Below are 18,436 nucleotides of genomic sequence, written 5' to 3'. Positions count from 1 at the left end.
ATTACCATTGGTCTTATCTAATATAATATCACATACATGTGTACGTGCGTCTATGTTATTTATCTGTCTATATGAGTTAGTGAGAAGCATTTCAGAACAAAAAGTCCTACATGAATTTTCAGGAACACATTTAAGCCATTATTTTAAAAACTGGTTGGTTACACTAACAGTTTCAATGTTCAATCCCCCTGGAGGACAAATCTGATCTGGTGCCACTGGATTTTAGTCCCAGGCGGTGAGAGCCGGCAGGAGCTGCTTCCTAGCTGTTCCTTTAGGATGGATCTTCTCATGTCCCTTTGATCCTCAACCCTGCCTGTCCTGTTATTTCTCAGCATCAGGCATTTCTGGATATTTTTTGTAAAAGTGCTAGAGATTTCTTTGAAAAACTCTATGATTTTGTCTCATTATCTGTCTCTATCTCAGAACCAAAAAAAAAAGTGTTCTTGGGAGTCTATCTCAGTGGTAGAATAGTAGTTTTCTAGTAAATGCCAGGCTCCGCATTTAATGCCCCCCCTCACCATAACAAAAACAAAAATCACAACGCACACTAGGGAAGTAGGCCTGGATGTTATTTCTGTTACACACAAACCAGTCTTTCTCACAGATGTCACCAGCATAGCCACTTTGGGGCATTTGTAACCATGTTCCAGGGGGGAAATACCATATGACAGAGACATTAGCTTTTATTTTCTTTTTAAATTTAGCACTTAATTATTCTTTACTAGAGCAAGCCAGACACTGACTAAGCACTTGATCTACATGAATCTGCTTCATTCCATTAGCTGAGGTGTGGATCTCATTCATATTTCCATTCACAGATTAAGTTGTTAAAACCCAGAAGCAACAAGTGGCCAATAAAAACATACCCAGGATCTGAACCCACGTCCCCCTCAGCTTAAGCCTACTGTTATACACTAGGTTGTCCTGTGCCTCATTTTCCTCTGCTCTCTTAATTTCTAGTACCATCCTGGAGCAGATGAAGATTCTGCAAATGTTTTTAAACAAATGAGATTAGCCGGAGAGGGGATGCTAGCTTGTAAACACCTTTATTTACGTAGTATGAGCAGTGGTACTCTGAAACATGGGAGAAAATAGTGGTCTCTCTCTGTTTTCCTAGGGAGCAGCTTCGTGGTGAGTGAAGGGAGCTACCTGGATATATCCGACTGGCTGAACCCAGCTAAACTGTCCCTGTATTATCAGATCAACGCCACCTCTCCATGGGTGAGGGACCTCTGTGGGCAGAGGACAACAGATGCCTGTGAACAGCTCTGTGACCCAGAAACCGGTAAGCCGTGGGCCGTGGGGCTTGAGACAGAGGGATCTAGGGAGAGTATGGGTTGAAGGAAGGTCTGCATTCCTCTTCCCAGAAGAAATCTGAATCATTGATGAAGACTTGATGTAAATAAAGGTCTATGGTCTTCTAACTTAAAGCATATGCTGTGTATTACCATCTCCTGGTAAGGGAGAAAATAGTTAGAAATCACAGAACGTCAAAGTTAGAAAAGACCACAGAGAACATTTAGGTCAACAGCTGCAATGCAGCATGGCCAAATGACACAGATCCAATCTGTTCCTTGCTACCTGAGCGTTCTTTCGCAAGACCCTGGGCATCTTCTAGAACCAGAGAATGAATCTAACCTGTGGATGAATCTAACCTGTGAGCCTGCTGTACACATTAACTGAGATAAGACCTGGAAAATTCTTAGGATTGTCACTTGTGCATTCATTTCTCAGGTATTTCATGGATAGCCGGGTGCATTTTTAGTTATTGAGGACCCTGAAGTGACCAAAATAGGCAAAATGTCTGCCTAATGAACTTAGAGATAGTCAAATATGCATGGTCTCTCTCGTCTAGGAGCCACCAGCCATACGTGTCTGTTTATTGTAAGTTAATTAGAATGGAATAAAATTAAATGTTCATATCCCTAGTTAACTAGCCAAATTTCAAGTGTTTTATGGCCTCCTATGATTATAGACTACTACATTTTCATACAACACAAATATATAATACTTAGAAAGTTTCATTTGAAAATGCTGCTGTAGACAAATAAGTAAATGTATGTATTGTGTGTAGGAGTTGGGTATAGGAGTTGTCAGTATACAGAGTAGTCAGGGAAGGTCTCTTAGAGATGGTGACACTTGAGTAGGTAACTCAAATATAAGACTTACTCTATGGGGAATGTTAGTAGTAAGTGTATAAGTATCCTTTTACTCTGATCTAGGCAAAAGTTGGTAGTGACTTGAAACATGGAACTGAAGGAAAATCAAATGATAAGAATTATCATACCCAGGATGATATTGAGTCTAGGTTTGATCAAATTTGCTATTATATATGGGATGAGACAAATAGAGTAGACTCAAATGAAAACTTGAACTATCATTTTGTGTGTGTGTGTGTGTGTGTGTGTGTGTGTGTGTGTGTGTGTGTGTGTGTGTGTGTGTGTGTGTGTGTGTGTGTGTGTGTGTGTGTGCGTGGTTGTGGGGCTTAAACTCCAGGCCTGAGCACTGTCCCTGAGCTCCTTTTGCTCAAGGCTAGCACTCTACTACTTTGAGCCACAGCTCCACTTCCAGTTTTCTGGTGGTTAATTGCAGATAAGAGTCTCAGATTTTCCTGCCTGGGCTGGCTGGGAGTCCTCAGATCGCGGCCTTCTGAATAGCTAGAATTACAAGCATGAGCCACTGACAGCTGTTATGAGCTATCATTTCTTCAGTCAGAGGATGCCATGGGAGAGGTGGCAGGTGGGGAAAAGGAACAATAAAGAATAGTGTTCTGAATATGAGTTCAAGGTGACTACTGAGCATCTTAGAGTAGAAAAGGAGAATGGGCATTTGGTTCTTGGCCTGAGAGCCCCAGCTACCTTGGTGTCCAGTTCCAGGGCAGCTAGTAACCCTGTCCCCACAGGAAATGAGTGGATAGCTTTACAATGCACCTTCCATGGAATACTCAGTATATCTGGTGGAAAGAATGATTTCTTGTTGTCTCAACTGTGAGTTCCTTACACAGAACACGTCCTTCTAGGAAGGATGGTCTTATCTAACCATATCTACTTCATGCCTGCCTAAATATTTTCTCTGGTGTTTAGAGCCCAAGTTTTTCTTCTCTACATTATGTTGGGAGAAAATACAATCTGGGGTAGTCTGGTCTTTAGATGAGAGGCACACATGCCGTCCACCCCTCCCCCACACACAATAGGAAATAAACTAAAGACTTATTCTATTATACATCCTGAGCTGGGAGGATGGAATGAGTCAGGAAGGAGGTCCTTTACCCCGGTCATAGAAGATAGGAATGAGGAATCGGGCAGAGGAAGAGGTGAGGGAGGTCAATAGGAGTGTATTTAGAGAATATGGTATGAATCACTTCAAATTTACCAGAAAAAGTTCTAATGATCCACATAAAGGAAGTATCAGAAAGGCAGAGAAGCCTGGTCTATTATTGAGGCCAGATGCCTCTGAGTTCTTACCTCTAGCATAAGCACTGTGGCATTCAATTGCTGATGCTCAGACAGCCATGATAGACATTTGGCTTGACTACACTGGATACTGGAAGGGGTGTTAGAGGCCTCCCGCCACCTATGCCTGGGGCGACGGAGCCAAGCTTCCCATACAAAAACATTTTTAAAGGGAAACATGTAAAATATAAGCAAAAGCAGCACAACAGTGTAAAGATTCACTTCAGGTCCATAAGTCAAAGAACAGGTTTTAGCTGAAGTTAGAAATTCACTATCTGATATTGCTTAGGTGGTGTTTAAATCCAAGAAAAAATGTATGAGTTATACAAAATGCTCAGCACATGGACAATACTATATTTGTAATTAGTGTGTCAATAGATACTTGTTCTTCGTGTCTATAGGGAAACAGGAGCCCGAGAGAGAGGGAAGGACTTGTGAACATTACAAAGGAAGTTAGGAATTGAGCTGAGATTAGAACTCAGGTCTCCTTGCCTCCAACCCTTTGTTCTTTTCTACCAAGTATATTGGGCTCTTTTCTCTTGAATTTTATTCTTTTTCTATAAAATCTAGCCAGACAAGAGATTTTATCTTTCTTGCTCTTCTTTTTTAATGTACCTATAATGTGCTGTGGGATTTATTTTGTTTCTTTGTATGTTCTTCCCCCATGGTATAACCCCTGTTGTCATTGTATTTGATGCTGGTATCCTGTATCTTGTATATACATTTTTCTAATTTGGGGAGGAGAAGGGAAATAACAAAATGCGGTGATAAGGATACAGGATGACCCATTGTAACAACGAGGTGTATAAGGCACTATATTGAAAAGGAACTTTACAACTTTGGTGAGCAGGGAGGGGAGTTGGGGAGGTGGGGAGGAAAGGGATGGTAGGGGAAAAACAAAAATTCAATAGGAAATGGACTCATTACCTTGCTCATGTAACTGTAACCCCTCTGTACAGTATCTTTACAATACTCTCTCTATATGTATATACATATATATTCTCTCTATATATATCTAAATCTATATCTATATCTATATCTTATTTATCTATCTATCTATCTATCTATCTATATCTATCTATCTATCTATCTATCTATCTATCTATCTATCTATCTATCTATCTATATATATATATATATATATATATATATATATATATATATAAATCTGTACAGATGCCATGATGATAGCCATTGAGCAGAAGGAAATAACTGCTCCATAGAATGACCCAGTTCAGGTGTCAGTTTATTTTTTTAATGAGAATTCTTCCACTTCTCAAAAGAACCATAGTTTAGATGTATGGAAAGCCCCTCAATAAGCTAATTATGAAATCTTTGTAGCATAGAGCAAGGAGTTGGTTTCACATGTAACAATCCTTCTCATTATTTAGTCAAGAACTTGTTTAGATACATTTTTACCACTTTTCATAGGTCTGTTGTTTGGAAAGGCAGCATGGTGCTTGTGTACAGTTGAGGCCTTTTCTCTTGATTAAGACTTTTGGGGGAGGCACTTAGTTTTGAACTTGGGGCCTTGTGCTTCCTAGGCAGGTTTCAACATCTACACTCATGCTTCAAGGCCTTGCATATATACCTGTGCTGGCCTAATCTCGCACAGTTCCATTTATACTTCCCTCAAAGCTGGAATGACAGGCATAGGTTACTATGCCCAGCAAATTAAGACTTTTAGAATACAGACACCAGTGGCTCATGCCTATAATCCTGTTTATTCAGAAGACTGAGATCTGAGGATCATGATTAAAAGCCTACCTGGGCAATAAAGTCCATGAGACTTGTACCTCCAACTGATCACTACAAAGCAGGAAGAGCTGTGCCGCAAATGGAAGAGTGCCAGATTTGAGGGGGAAAATAAAGCTCAGGGACAGCACCTAGGCCCTCACACAAGCACCAAAAATGTTTCAGCTGTAAGTCACTGTCTATATGCCGTCCTCAAGCACACGCGCGTGCACACACACATGCGCGTGCGCACATACACATACACCATACACACTTGGGTCATCTTCATCAAACTTTGAGGTAAGACCTTGTGGAATTATATGTGTCTGGGACTAGTCTCTAAGACTATCTTATTTTTAATCTTACCATGGAAAGGAAACAAGATTATTAGCTTGATGCCCAAGCTAATCCTGTACTGAGTCCTGCAGAAGCTGGCTCTCAGCTAATCTGCTTCAAGTGCAATTTTGGGGTTCCTAGAGTTCTTTTCCATCAGCCTAGACTAATAGTTGGCCATCCAAGGATAAGGGATACAGTAACCAGTTTGGAAGGTGTACTCTGTAATAATATACCACCATTACCACCCCCAAGAACTGGGACTGCATCCACCTCAGCTTTATTGCTGATGGTTTTGATATCCAGAGAAGACAGGTGGCAGGATCAAGTTCACAGTCAGCAGAGGGCTGAGCTTGGATCTATGTCTAGAAAACCATGCTCTAAACCAGTGTTCTCAAGCCGCAGGAGGTCACAGGAACGCAGCATTTCTAACAAGTTGCCGAACATCCCTGATGCTTCTAGCTGAAGGGTTGCCCTGTTATAGCAAGATTTCAGACACTCTTTTTTTTGGGGGGGGAGTCCGATCTTGGGGCCTGAACTCTGGGCCTGGGCGCTGTCCCTCAGCTCTTCAGCTCAAGGCTAGCACTCTACCAATTGAGCCACAGCGCCACTTCCGGCTTTTTTCTTTTTGCTTATGTGGTGCTGAGGAATCAAACCCAGGGCCTCATGCATGCAAGGCAAGCACTCTACCACTGAGCCACCTTCCCAGACTGATTTCAGACACTCTTTGTCCTAAATGATCTTCTCTTGTTCAACCACTCACTGAAAGGCTCCATTGCCAGTTGTGTTAATTGAACTTTCTTTATAAGGTCGTGTTCACTTTTATCACCTCATCTTCTGCCTCTGTTTTTCATGTGTCTGGGCTCTCAGAACATAAGACCTTTGCAGTTCCTTGAAGGCCTCAGGACTTTTCCTGCCTGCCAGAATTCATGGGCTCTTTCCATCCTTGAAATGCCATTCTACGTTTATTGGGAGACCAAGGATTCAGTTTTACTTCATACTCTTTCAGTACAAATACCCTTCCTCCCACAAGTGGTTGATAGCCTTCTTGGTCCTGACCCAAATCCACATTCCTGCACATGACAGTAAGAGCATGTCATACTTATCCATATTTTTCTGTTGAGTCCATAGTTCTTTTTCTTCTCTGGATCTATCATCAGATTGTAAACTTTGTTCAGGAGAAGAATTGCTATGGAGTAGATTTCAAGACCTATGTCTTATTCATCTCTATCATGGTCATCTAATACATAGTAAGTGGACAGAAATTGCACGAAGAGGAAGGAAGAAGCCAATTTTGTTCCTCATGGTTCTTGGAGGAATCATATATACCAATCATAGTTTTCCCCACATCCAACCACATAAAAACGCTAATGTTTTCAAGCTCTTCAAAACGAGGTCACAAAAATAAATTGTGTAACAGCCAGTTGTTTGATGAACCAGGATGCTTTTGTGTCATGTACCCATGATGCCGTTTTGTGTCATGTACCCATGATGCCATGTCTTCGGGAGCATCTCTCTGTGTTGTCCTCTCACTCATAATCACAACTGCTCGCTATGCAAGGTCTCCACTTCTGAGTGGAGTTCACACTCCTCCTTCTACCTGAAATGTCTTTTACCCTTTTATCATCTATCTTCCCATCTCCTACTCACTTAATTGCCTCTCATTTCCTCACAATAGAATGGATGGCTTCTACAGACTCATTAGAGTCTTTTGTTGAGTAAAAACAAGATTAAAATTTGAGTTATTGCTTGAAAATTTATTTCCCCTGCTAGAATATAAGCTCATAAGACCAAGGAGGATGTGCAACTTATCCTTATATTTTTTTTCCCACCCCAAAGCCCAGCCAAGTATCATACGCTTATAAATCATTCAAGGCATAAATAGACAAGACTATCTACAGGTGAAAAGTGGAAATGGGAACATAAGATCCCTGAATATATTTTCATGAAGCTTGACTTAAACCCACTTGGTAAAATTTAGTTCAATTTGTTAGATTCAATTCAAGCAAGGTTTTCTTAATTCCACAATTCATAAGTCTGGATGTTAACTGCTATAGGAAATCACGGGCAAATTGGACAGTGTTCTTGTCTTCATGGATTTTTACATTCTCAAAGGGATAAAAAGAATCTGCTCGTTCATATAAACCTATTATATAAAAAACAGTATGGCATAAATCAAGAACAAGGCGTTAACCAAATGCCTCATGCCTGGAGAACAGGAATAAATGTATGCTAGAAGAGGATTTTAGGTGGAAAAGACGACCCTTTAGCATACCCTTGTACAATCAATAGGAAGTATAAATAGGAAGGGTGCTACTGCAGAGGGAACTTGATTTTTTTAAAAGAGAGGGCGATAATTAGAATCATTTTAGCAAAAGAGACAAGTAGCTGGCACTTTGAGAGTATTCTAGACATTAAGTAGAGGCAAAGGGAGTGTCAGAGAATAAGTTTGGAAAGATAAGATAAAGAAATCTCATTCAAAAAGTCAGTATCAAGGCTGGGAGTATAGCTCAGAGGTAGAGCACTTACCCGACAAGCCTTACATCCCTGTTAGATCTACAGCGTATATGGGGGGGGGGGGGGGAAGGATACATGTCCCAAAACTGAGATACTGAAGAATTGGTTTCTGTATGTTAGCCTGCTGAAATGAGGAAATTGCCTTCCTTCTCCACTGTTTAAGGGAGCATCTAATTTCCTAAATAATACTTGGACCTTCCTTAACTCCTGGTATTCTTTCAGCAATGGAATTTTTTTTTGGTGGGGGGGAAGGGATCATACCAGAAATGAAACCCTAAGCCTGGTACATGTTCTAGTCTTAGATGTAAAAGAAATGGCATAGCTTTCTTCAAACAGGAAGCATTTTCTGTGGGTCAAATCAGTAAGGATAGCCAAAGCCTTAGTCATCGTGCTTGGGTATTTTGATAAGAAGGATCATTCTTCCCAAGTGCTAGGGAAAAGGAAGATGATAGGCAAGATGCTGTAGTAGAAGCATATATGATTACTGTGGTATCAAGACAAACCTGATATGTTTTCCTGCTGAGGTTTGTTTTTCTGGGAATTTCATCAGTTAATTATGCTCCCAAGGATAACTAGGGTGTCGAATTTACGTGTGTTGGAACCACTTTTTGATCTGTCATCAGATCTGGATAACTTGGAATCTGGGGCAGGATGAGAGTTTTGCTCTACCAAAATTGGTAAGTGGTACAGAATCAGGATTTATTGTCCATGGAAGCCAATGGTTAAACATTTCCCTGTATGTCACTTGGAAAGACAAGAAGAACCCAGTGAAGAACTGAAACCAACAAGGATTACCAGAAACTTGAACGTGTCACCATAGAATATCAATAGAATTCTTTCCAGAATAATCTACCCTTATTCTTCAAATCTAATAGAACAGAGTATGTATAATAAAGGGCTGCTTCTTACAGTCCCAAGGAACAAAGCATCAAAGAATTCAGATCATCTGGCTTTGACTTTCAAGAATGTCATCTTGGGTAATTGTCTTATCCTGAGATAGCTTTATTAAAGTTCTGCACATGTGTGGTAATATGCTAAGTATTGTATGTCTTTGATAATATAGCCCAAACCAAATGAAGCAAGTGACAGCAAAATGCTAATTCATTTAGTCACTTAGCTGTTCTTTCATCTAGTTATTCAAGCATTTAGTGGACAAGAATAGAACTAGAGCATCCTTTCAAATCAAACAGAGCCAGTTCTAAATCTTTGCTTCTCTGTTTATTGGTTGTAGCTCTTAATGTATTTGTGGCTTGTTATTTTGCAACTGCAAAATTTAGAAGAATATTTTCTGTTAGTCGGGGTTTGTGAGGATAAGAGATAAAATGGAATTATAACTCAATCAGCACACTGCCTAATACATGAGGGCACTCAATATGTTGACTCTTACTTTGATAATCAATATTCAGTCACTTGTGTCTTCAGTTATTAATTCCATAAATATTTCATGAGATAGTTAATCTTAACAAGGTGTGACTACATTAGGTGATGTGCAAAGAAATAAGAGATAGACTTTGTCCTCTAGAAGTTGACCATCTGGTAGAGAAGTTTTAAGATAGAAATTCCTATATACTGGCCTTTCATTTCATCCTTGTGTGACTTTTAATCTTGGGAAATAAAAGAAGTCATAAACTCTTCAATTCCAGTGCTAACCTTGCCCCAAATTTGCCATTTGACCTTGAGTATGTTACGCACTGTGAACGTCTGATTCTTTCTCTTTAGCAAAGTGGTGGGTAGAAATGTACTTTCAGTTCAAGATGAGTCCCCATGCATCATATCATCTGAGTTAATGAGGAGATTGCGAGGCACAGAGGCCTCAAAACTTGCCCAATGTCACTCATTAAATGAGTGGCAAGATACAAATTACAACGCTAAATAATTCCTAAGGCATTTTTCCATCTCAAAATTCATATTTCTATGACCTTTTAAGCACTAATAACTTAGAGCATAAGTAGGATTGAAACAATTTGTAAATGGCACTTAGGGCAAATTGAATTTTCTTTTTGCAATTGATAGGAACTTCAGTCATGTTCGACCATCATATTCAGTTTATTTTCATGTCTTCAGCAGCCACTTTTCATTTGTAATAGGAGAGGAAATGAACACACAGTATGTGTAGTTATATCATATAGCTTTTATATATTATACTAAACATTTCCATTGTTTATAGATTGCTTCTCTTCCTTTGCTGAGCCCTGTGTTAGTAAACTGTGAGAGGACACAAAGGACTCTATAAAACAGCAAAATCCAAGGATTCACAAAGATGGAGAATATTCCTGCTTTTTTAATATTGAGATTTCTAGGCAGCATAGTATATATGTTGAAGTGTGGTAGTTTATGGGTAAGATGCAGATTTAAACAAGTTGGGATGTATGCTAGGTACCTGTGACTCATAGCTGTCATCCTAGATACTCAGGAGGCTGAGATATGAGGATCGTAGCTCAAAACCAACCAAAGCAGGCAAGTCTGTGAGACGTTTATCACCAATTAATTACCAAAAAGCCAACAATGTGGCTGTGGTTCAAGTGATAGAGTGCTGGCCCTAAGAGAAAAAGCAAAAGGACTGTGCCCAGGCCCTGAGTTGAAGCCTCAGTACTAGCTCAAAACTTTTTTTAAGATAAGAAAAGAAAGCGGGGGTTACACTGTGGGGGAGGGACATACAAAGCAACAAAGAAATAATCTTATAAATGCGTTAGAAACACATGCATGAAAGAAACGAAAACATTAAAATACATATTTAAGGGTTCATTTTCCTAACATCACATTATCTGACCTTTTCCGCTTGACTCATACCTATACTAGATATTGTAAATAAGGGAAACCATGGGACCTATGCTTCTTTGGGCCTGGCTTACTTCACTTAATATAATTTTTTCCAAATCTTTCCATTTCCTAACAAATGGGGAAATGTCATTCTTTCTGATGGAGGCATAGAATTCCATTGTGTATATATACCACATTTTCTTGATCCATTCATCTACTGAGGGGCATCTGGGTTGGTTCCATATCTTAGCTATGGTAAATAATGCTGCAATAAACATAGTTGTGCTGGTAGCTTTAGTGTGGTCTTGTTTGTAAACATTTGGGTAAATGCCCAAAAGTGGGATTGCTGGATCATAGGGGTATAACATGTGGAGGAGATGGGGACAAACAAGTCGTTTAAGGATTCAGGTGGACCTGTTGCAACAATGAGAAGTACAAAATGTCATGTCAAAACCAGCTTTACAATGTCGGCGTGGGGGGGGGGAGGGGGGTATAATTGGGTGAGGGGAGGGGGGTAAAATTGGGTGGGGGGAGGGGGGAGGCGGGGAAGGGAAGTGAAGGGTAAACAAAGGAGGAGGCTGCAATGCTTGGTAAGAAATGTATGCATTATCCTACCCATGTAATTGTAGCCCCTCTGTACAGTATGTTCTCAAATAAAATAAAATACAATTTAAAAAAAAAAGAAAGAAAGAAAGAAAGAAATTTGGATGTTATGATGGGGGCTAACATTCTGGCAGCCTAGAGAGGAAATACTAGAATATAAAAATGAATGGACGCATGAGTAAATAAATGAAAATCAAGTTTCAGTGGCTGAAAAGTTATGGTTTGATCAGTAGTTTAGTAACTCATCTATTAGATGATGATCTGATGTCAGCACCATGGTAACTCTCATGGTGTTGAGGACATGCAGCTAAAATGTGCGTTTGCTCAAAGAAAGACTTACCTATGACAGCTCATTCTCTTTCTGAAAGTCACCTTTTCCCACGAGTGAGGCACTGCCAGTTTTCCATGAACTCAAATAAAATAATCCCTGCCATTTAGTTTAGAATTAGTCCTTGTCTGTCTATGCTGCTGTCCCAGTGGGGAATTCTTCATGAAATGTCGCTCTGACCCTCATAATATGTATGTAGTATTCTCTAACTCACCGTTTTCTTTGGTCCTAAATTTTAGAAGAGTCTGGATGCAACAAAAAATAGAAATGGAAATTAAGTATAAATTAATGAATGCACTAACGTTATCTTCAGACATGCATGATACTAGAAATAAACTTTTGAAAACCACTTTCAACAAAAGTAACTGAAATCAGAAGCCACTGGGGGTTTTTTTGTTTATATTTCATGAAGTGCACCAGTTAGTCCTTAAAGTCCATTTTTCCCATCGCATCTACCCATTTGAGGCTGATTCCTTCTCTAAATATAGCAGTTGTAGGTGTTTGACAATGGCTAGTGTTGTTTACAGTTAAGAGCAGTAATGTGAAGTTTTGATGAGATATCAAAGGGGACATAAATTCTAACCTGACAATAACAGTCCCTGAAATCATTATACACCTATTGTGTACGAAGCTCACACTGAGAATTTATGGAACTCGCTAACTCTTCATTACAGCACTTCTAGAAAGTTATTATTGCTTTCACTTTTCCATATAAGAATGTCTAATGTAGTTGATTGACAGTTCCAAGGCTGTGTATTTACTAAATACACTATGGGGATTTGAACCCAGACTGAATGACAAACCAGTCTTGAAGAATTATTATGTGAGTTTGCTTAGCACTAAGAAGAAACAGCCAATCTGGCATTTTTTCCCTTTGATAAGTATTTGCAGAGAATTCTCAGAAGGCATGAATCCTTTGGATAAAGCATTTACAGAATAAGTTGACTTGGGAAAAAATGGAAGGACTCAAATGGATTGAGGCAAGAGAAAAGTGCAGAAATAAGAGAGAGAGTTGCTAAAGCACTTATGAATTGTAGAGAAAGTATTTTATATCTGTTTGGTACTCTGGCTATATTTGCCTTCAATGTGCTATAAAATGTTATGTTATAGAAAAAGGATGGAGGTCTTTTTTTAAAAAAATAAAAAAAGAAGAAGAAGAATCTGTGTCAAGGATGAGGTCATGGAATTTCAGAAAGGCTACAAGAGCAAGCAACGGGTTTAACTGTCAAAAATTGAGGACAAGAAGGTTAGACCAGGCTATGAGAGAGACTGTACAATTTTTTTATTGTGAATTTGCCAGATTCATTGAAAGTTAATGCAACTTTTGCTTGCTTTAGAACTAGAAAGAAGTTGTGAAAAATCTGAAAGCTCAAGTTGCAAAGTTACATGTAGAAAGATGGCACCCTGAAATGTCTCTGATGATTTTCTCTGAGATATAGCTACCTGAAAGGAAGGAAGTACTTTCCTTTTAAGACCATATTTCATCAACTTAAACCTAATTGTTGGCATTTAAATTTAAGGCTGTAGTTCATTTTCTCCAACAAGTATGTTTAAAAATGTATTATACCGTTCATGGCCAGGTGCTGGTAGCTCAGGCCTATAATCCTAGCTTCTCAGGAGGCTGAGATCTGACCCTTTCCACATCAGATCTGCCTGACTTTAAATCTGCTGATCTGGGCTGCATCTCTTATTTTGCCCCCAATAGTAAAGCACTAATATAGTAAAATGATCATATAAACCATCCCAGGAGGATTATTAGGGCTGAACTAGATAAAGCATACTAAGCACTTAACATACTAGCCTGGTATGTAAAGTTCAACAAATATGATAGCTGTAGCCAAGTGTGGATTGAATGGAATGAGTATTTTGGAAACATAAAGGGCAGTTATTATGATTATGAGCTCAGCTATAGTTGGATCAGGAAACAGAGAAATGATTTTGATGGAATGACGATGTGATGGCAGCTGCTAGCCACACCGCATGGTCATTTAAATTAAAAGGTAGAATTTAAGCATAGGACTACTTGAAGTAGTGAACCACAGGAGTAAGGGAGGGGCAAGAAAGTGGGAGAGGGAGTGGGTCATCTGGAAGTACTTTGTATACATGTATGAAATGTTGTCATTGAACCCATTTGTACAATAAAGATTTAACTACATTAAAATAAAATAGCACACATTTACAATTCAGCCCCTTTATCATATTCACCAGATTTGAAGTATTTGATAGCCACACACAGCTAGTGGCTGCCACACTGGGTAGCACAGACATAGAACACTCCTGCTGCTGCAGTACGTTTAGCTAGTGATAGAGGACAGGAAGTTGAGGAGCTGTGGCTTTTATTTATTATTTCATTGTAGTCTAAGTATATATGCAGTGGCAATGCTAACACAAGATGCTGTGTTATATCCTGAGTATCACCAGGAAACAAATTTCAATCCCACTGCCTAGCATAGCAGAGTTTAGTCTAATCTAGAGGCAAGCAATGTAAAATCCACAAGCCAACTTGTATTTATTATAAAATAAAGTTTTATTGAAACACAGATGCATTCTGTGTGTGTGTGTGTGTGTGTGTGTGTAAGAGAGAGAGAGTGTGAGAGAGAGACAGAGACAGAGAGAGAGAGAAGAGAGAGAGAGAGAGAGAGAGAGAGAGAGAGAGAGAGAGAGAGAGAGAGAGAGAGAGAGAGAGAGAGAGAGAGTGCCAGGCTTGAAATTCAAAGCCTGTAAACTGTTTTTGAGCTTTTCACTCAAGGTTAGCACTCCCCCACTTGAGCCACAACTCCACTTCCAGCCTTTTGATGGTTAATAGGAGATAAGAGTCTCATGATCCTTTTTTGCCAGGCTGGCAAAAGAATTGTACCACAATCCTTAGATTTCAGCCTCCTGAGCTATTCAGGAGGATTACATGCATGGGCTACCAGTGCCCAGCACAGTTAAAATTCTTAGTTCACATTTTCACTAGGACTTTTTTTGTGCTAAAACAGTAAAATTGAAAAGTCACGGTCCTCTATGGCTTTCAAAAGCTAAAAAAAAGAGGCAAAATTCTACCTAAAAAATTGACTTAATGCTTTCTCATCCCCAATGAAGAATCTGCTTTGCTATTTGTTTATTCATTTGTGTATATTTTCATTTAATCTTTAACAGATATTTATGAAAGAGCTTGGTAAAGCAAGATATGAATAGAATGAACAAAACATGCAAAATCCTCTGCCATCACGGAGCTCACATTTCTAGTAGGGGCAAAATGCAGATAGAGTGGAAGTCTATGTAGTAATAATAAATAAAGTGTATCACCTATTTGAAGAAGATGATGATGGTGTGTGTGTGTGTGTGTGTGTGTGTGTGTGTGTGTGTGTGTGTGTGTGTGTGTGTGTGTGTGTGTGTGTATGTATGTATGTGGTCTGTTTGATGGCTGTAAGAACTGGAGACTTTGAAATGAGAGGAGCCGCAAACTTAAACAAACTACAAGAGTTGTGATTGCAAAGGCAAGGAAACAATAATACGCTTTGTGTTCAAGTAAGAGGAATAACCAATGCAAATGTAGGCTCTAAGTGGAGACTGACTGTGTCTTGCATTCTTAAGGAAGCTCTTGGAAGAGAATGTACTGGGCTGTATTTTGTTCTAGGAGGCTATTAGGAGATGGGATGAGAGAAGAATCAGAGAGCCAGGACCCTTAATGGCTTCATAGAACATTATTATAAGAATGTTTGCTTTTGGTGCTGAATGCAATGAGGAGCCCCTGGAGCACTCTGGGCAGAGAATCATTGCTTGACTTAGAGTTCAAGGAGGTCACTGACATCTCTATTAGAGAAAAAAATAATCTGTAGGGCCAGAGGCAGGAATAGGGAGACCAGTGGGAAACATGAGGTGATAGTGCAGGCAAGTATGGTGGTGGAGGTGGGAAGAAGTGATCAGAATCCAGATACTCCGTTCATTATTTTTGTTATGTCAACACCAAGGATTTGCCAGGCCCTGCACTCCCAATTGGAGATAAGGAGCTAAAGAAACCTTCTCTCTCCCCACAGAACTCCCAGTAGATGGATTGCATGCTTTTACATCAGAATTGAGGAATTTATTTGCTATGTCTCTAATAAGTGTGCTTGTTTCAGGCCAAGCTTTCATGCTGTGTCTAAAGATAAAAACCCAGGAGAAGGTGGCACCAAGAACTTAGAATAAGAGAAGGGGAACATTAAAATAGTCTGTGATACAAGTGAGGGGCAGAATAGAGTTCTGATAAACCTTATGTCCAGCAGAGTGGGGACCAGTCAAAGGGAAGGAAAGATCCGTGGGCACAAAATAGAAGGAAGTACTCCTCCATCTTGGGTAACTGAGCGTCCCTTGAACAACCCTCTGTGACCCTTAAATTCAAAGGAAGAAAAACTATTACTTTGTGAGCATTGACTTTCAAAATTCTCCTCCTGAGAAGCCTTTAAAGCCCTCCTGCAGAGGGAAGATAGGAGGGGATAGAACAAGAAGTTTCAGGGCTTGGAGGAAATCTGTAAATCACCTAGCCCAGCCTCTTCCACAGACATCTGAGTTTAGGACAGAGAAAATGTTCTCAGCAATTCAGTCTGTGAATTGCAACAGAGGTCACCTGACTTCAGTGACTTCAGTGTTGAGGATAGATTTCTTAACTCATCGTCATCATCATCATTATCATCATCATCATTGTTTTATTGGTATTATTTTCTTCTGGTTCTGAGGCTTTAATTCAGGGCCTGGGTACTTTCACTGAGCTATTTTTTTTTTTGCTCAAGGCTAGCACTCTGTCATTGACCCACAGCTCCACTTCCAGCTTAATTGGAGATGAACTAGAAAGTCTCATGGACTTTTCTGCCCAGACTGTCTTCGAACTGTGATCCGCATTTAGCCTCTTGAGTAGCTAGGATTATAGGCATGAGATATCAGCACTTGTCATGGATTTCCTTGCTATTTATTTATTGCCAGTCCTGGGGCTTAAACTCGGGGCCTGGGCACTGTCCCTGAGCTTCTTTTGCTCAAGGTTAGCACTTTACCACTGTAGCCACAACACCACTTCTTGTTTCTTCCCTTCATGTGGCAATGAGGACTCAAATCCAGGGCTTCATGCAGGCTAGGCAAATACTCTACCACTAAGCCACATTCCCAGCCCTCCTTGACTTTTAAGACAAACCTCAGCAAGTAAAACATTGTGTCTTTGGGTTGTAAGTCACCTGCTAAAACTTGAACTTTTACCTTTTGTGTGCCTTTTCCAAGATGGAAGATAATATTGGTTTCTGATACTGCTTTTCATTACCATAAAGGAGTTAAGCACAGAACATCTGCAACAGGACAGTGTCCCCTAAGTTTCATAAATATTTTTGCTTCTCAAATATCAACTGAGCCTACGATTAACTCAGCCACCAGGGAAGGGCATTTGGGATTTGGAGAGACAGTTAGGGCAAGACGCAGAGTCTACACATTTAGTCAGACAACCTGGAATAAAAAATCTTGGCTTTGCCTCTGACTGTTGGTAAGATTTCATTTGATTTCTCCAAGCCTCAATTTCCTGTTCTTTCTTTTTTCCTATAAAAAGAAAAAGTATTCACCTTTGCTATATTATTACAACTATTATAATCAGTAGAAAGTATTTGCTACATTAAATGGCAAACGTATGTATTCAGCAAATGGAAATTATTCAATCAAGGGACAAAGGGACTCCTTGGTGCTGGCAATACTGAACCCACAAAAGACTTAATCATGATGGAAGGGGAGGTTTTGGAGCAGAAGTGGCCTCCTAGCAATCAGCTAAAGCTCAGCACTTAGCCATAGCAACAAGCCTGTTCTGGTGATTTGATGCCATCTGTAGGGGCTGTCCCAAAAGCCCTATGCTACCCTCTCTCCTTTTTTGACTAAAGGTGGAACTCACTTCACTGTGATTTGGAGAAGAAAGCATGTGGAGGTTGGGGGGGGGCTCCTGGCCTTTTAATTAAAGTGTCACTGGATAGTATTGGGTTTCTGTCAGACAGCCAGGGTTGTGTGTGGTTATGGATTTAGGTGATCAGACCAGGCATCCAGGAACATCTGTGATGTTCCCCACAGGTCAGAGAGGTCAGGTGGCCTTGCCCTGTGAGGTGAGCACAGCCAGCCACAACCTCACTCTCAGTGCCTGGAAATGCCTGGACAGAGGAGCAAAGCATGACTGCAATGGAACCTCCTGTAGGCCAATTAGATGCGCATTGTTTGCTTTTAGTGATTCACGACTATTCTCCATCATATACCAGGAAATGTACCATAAAAATGGTTTGTAAGAGAATGTGCATCTAGGTAATGGGAACCAATACTATTCTGTAATTAAATCAATGCCAGAAATTAGGGGCTACCTGAGGCTGGGCCGGGGGCTATGGTGAGCTGACCAGGTAGAAGAAGAGGCGGTGAGGTGGATTGAAGGCAAGAGGGGAGAGGAAGGAAAGAAAAGGAAGGGGAGAAAAAATAATGATGAAAGAGGGATGGGATTAACACGTGACTTTACCTCCGAAGTGACTATGACTTTGCCAAGGCAGCACTTGTCATAGGTAGATTTACAAGTCACATCTTATTTAGTCTTTACATTAACCCTTGACATAGATTGTAATTTGCTTCTATTTGGAGATGAGGAAATCAGAGTGGGGCTGGACAGGTAACTTGGGCCTCTCTGTCTCTGAATTCGCTACAGAATTCTATCAAAGGACTCATCAAGAAAGATGAAGATAGA

At 40.0% G+C, this 18,436-nt stretch overlaps 1 protein-coding gene across 3 annotated transcripts in view; it reads left to right on the top strand.

The window, feature by feature from the left end:
• Window positions 1-18,436, top strand: part of Astn2 (astrotactin 2) — an 886,217-nt gene that overhangs the window by 386,611 nt on the left and 481,170 nt on the right. For all 3 annotated transcript variants that reach the window (XM_070012528.1, XM_070012521.1, XM_070012512.1), the window contains one exon: window positions 1,118-1,285. In XM_070012528.1, coding sequence (XP_069868629.1) covers window positions 1,118-1,285 — 168 coding nt within the window. The remainder of the gene's footprint in view (window positions 1-1,117; window positions 1,286-18,436) is intronic.

The sequence above is a fragment of the Dipodomys merriami genome, unplaced genomic scaffold (assembly GCF_024711535.1).
Source record: "Dipodomys merriami isolate MVZ:Mamm:240054 unplaced genomic scaffold, mDipMer1.0.p SCAF_11, whole genome shotgun sequence".
In the NCBI taxonomy this organism is placed as follows: domain Eukaryota; kingdom Metazoa; phylum Chordata; class Mammalia; order Rodentia; family Heteromyidae; genus Dipodomys; species Dipodomys merriami.
This window is presented reverse-complemented; position numbering and strand designations above follow the sequence as displayed.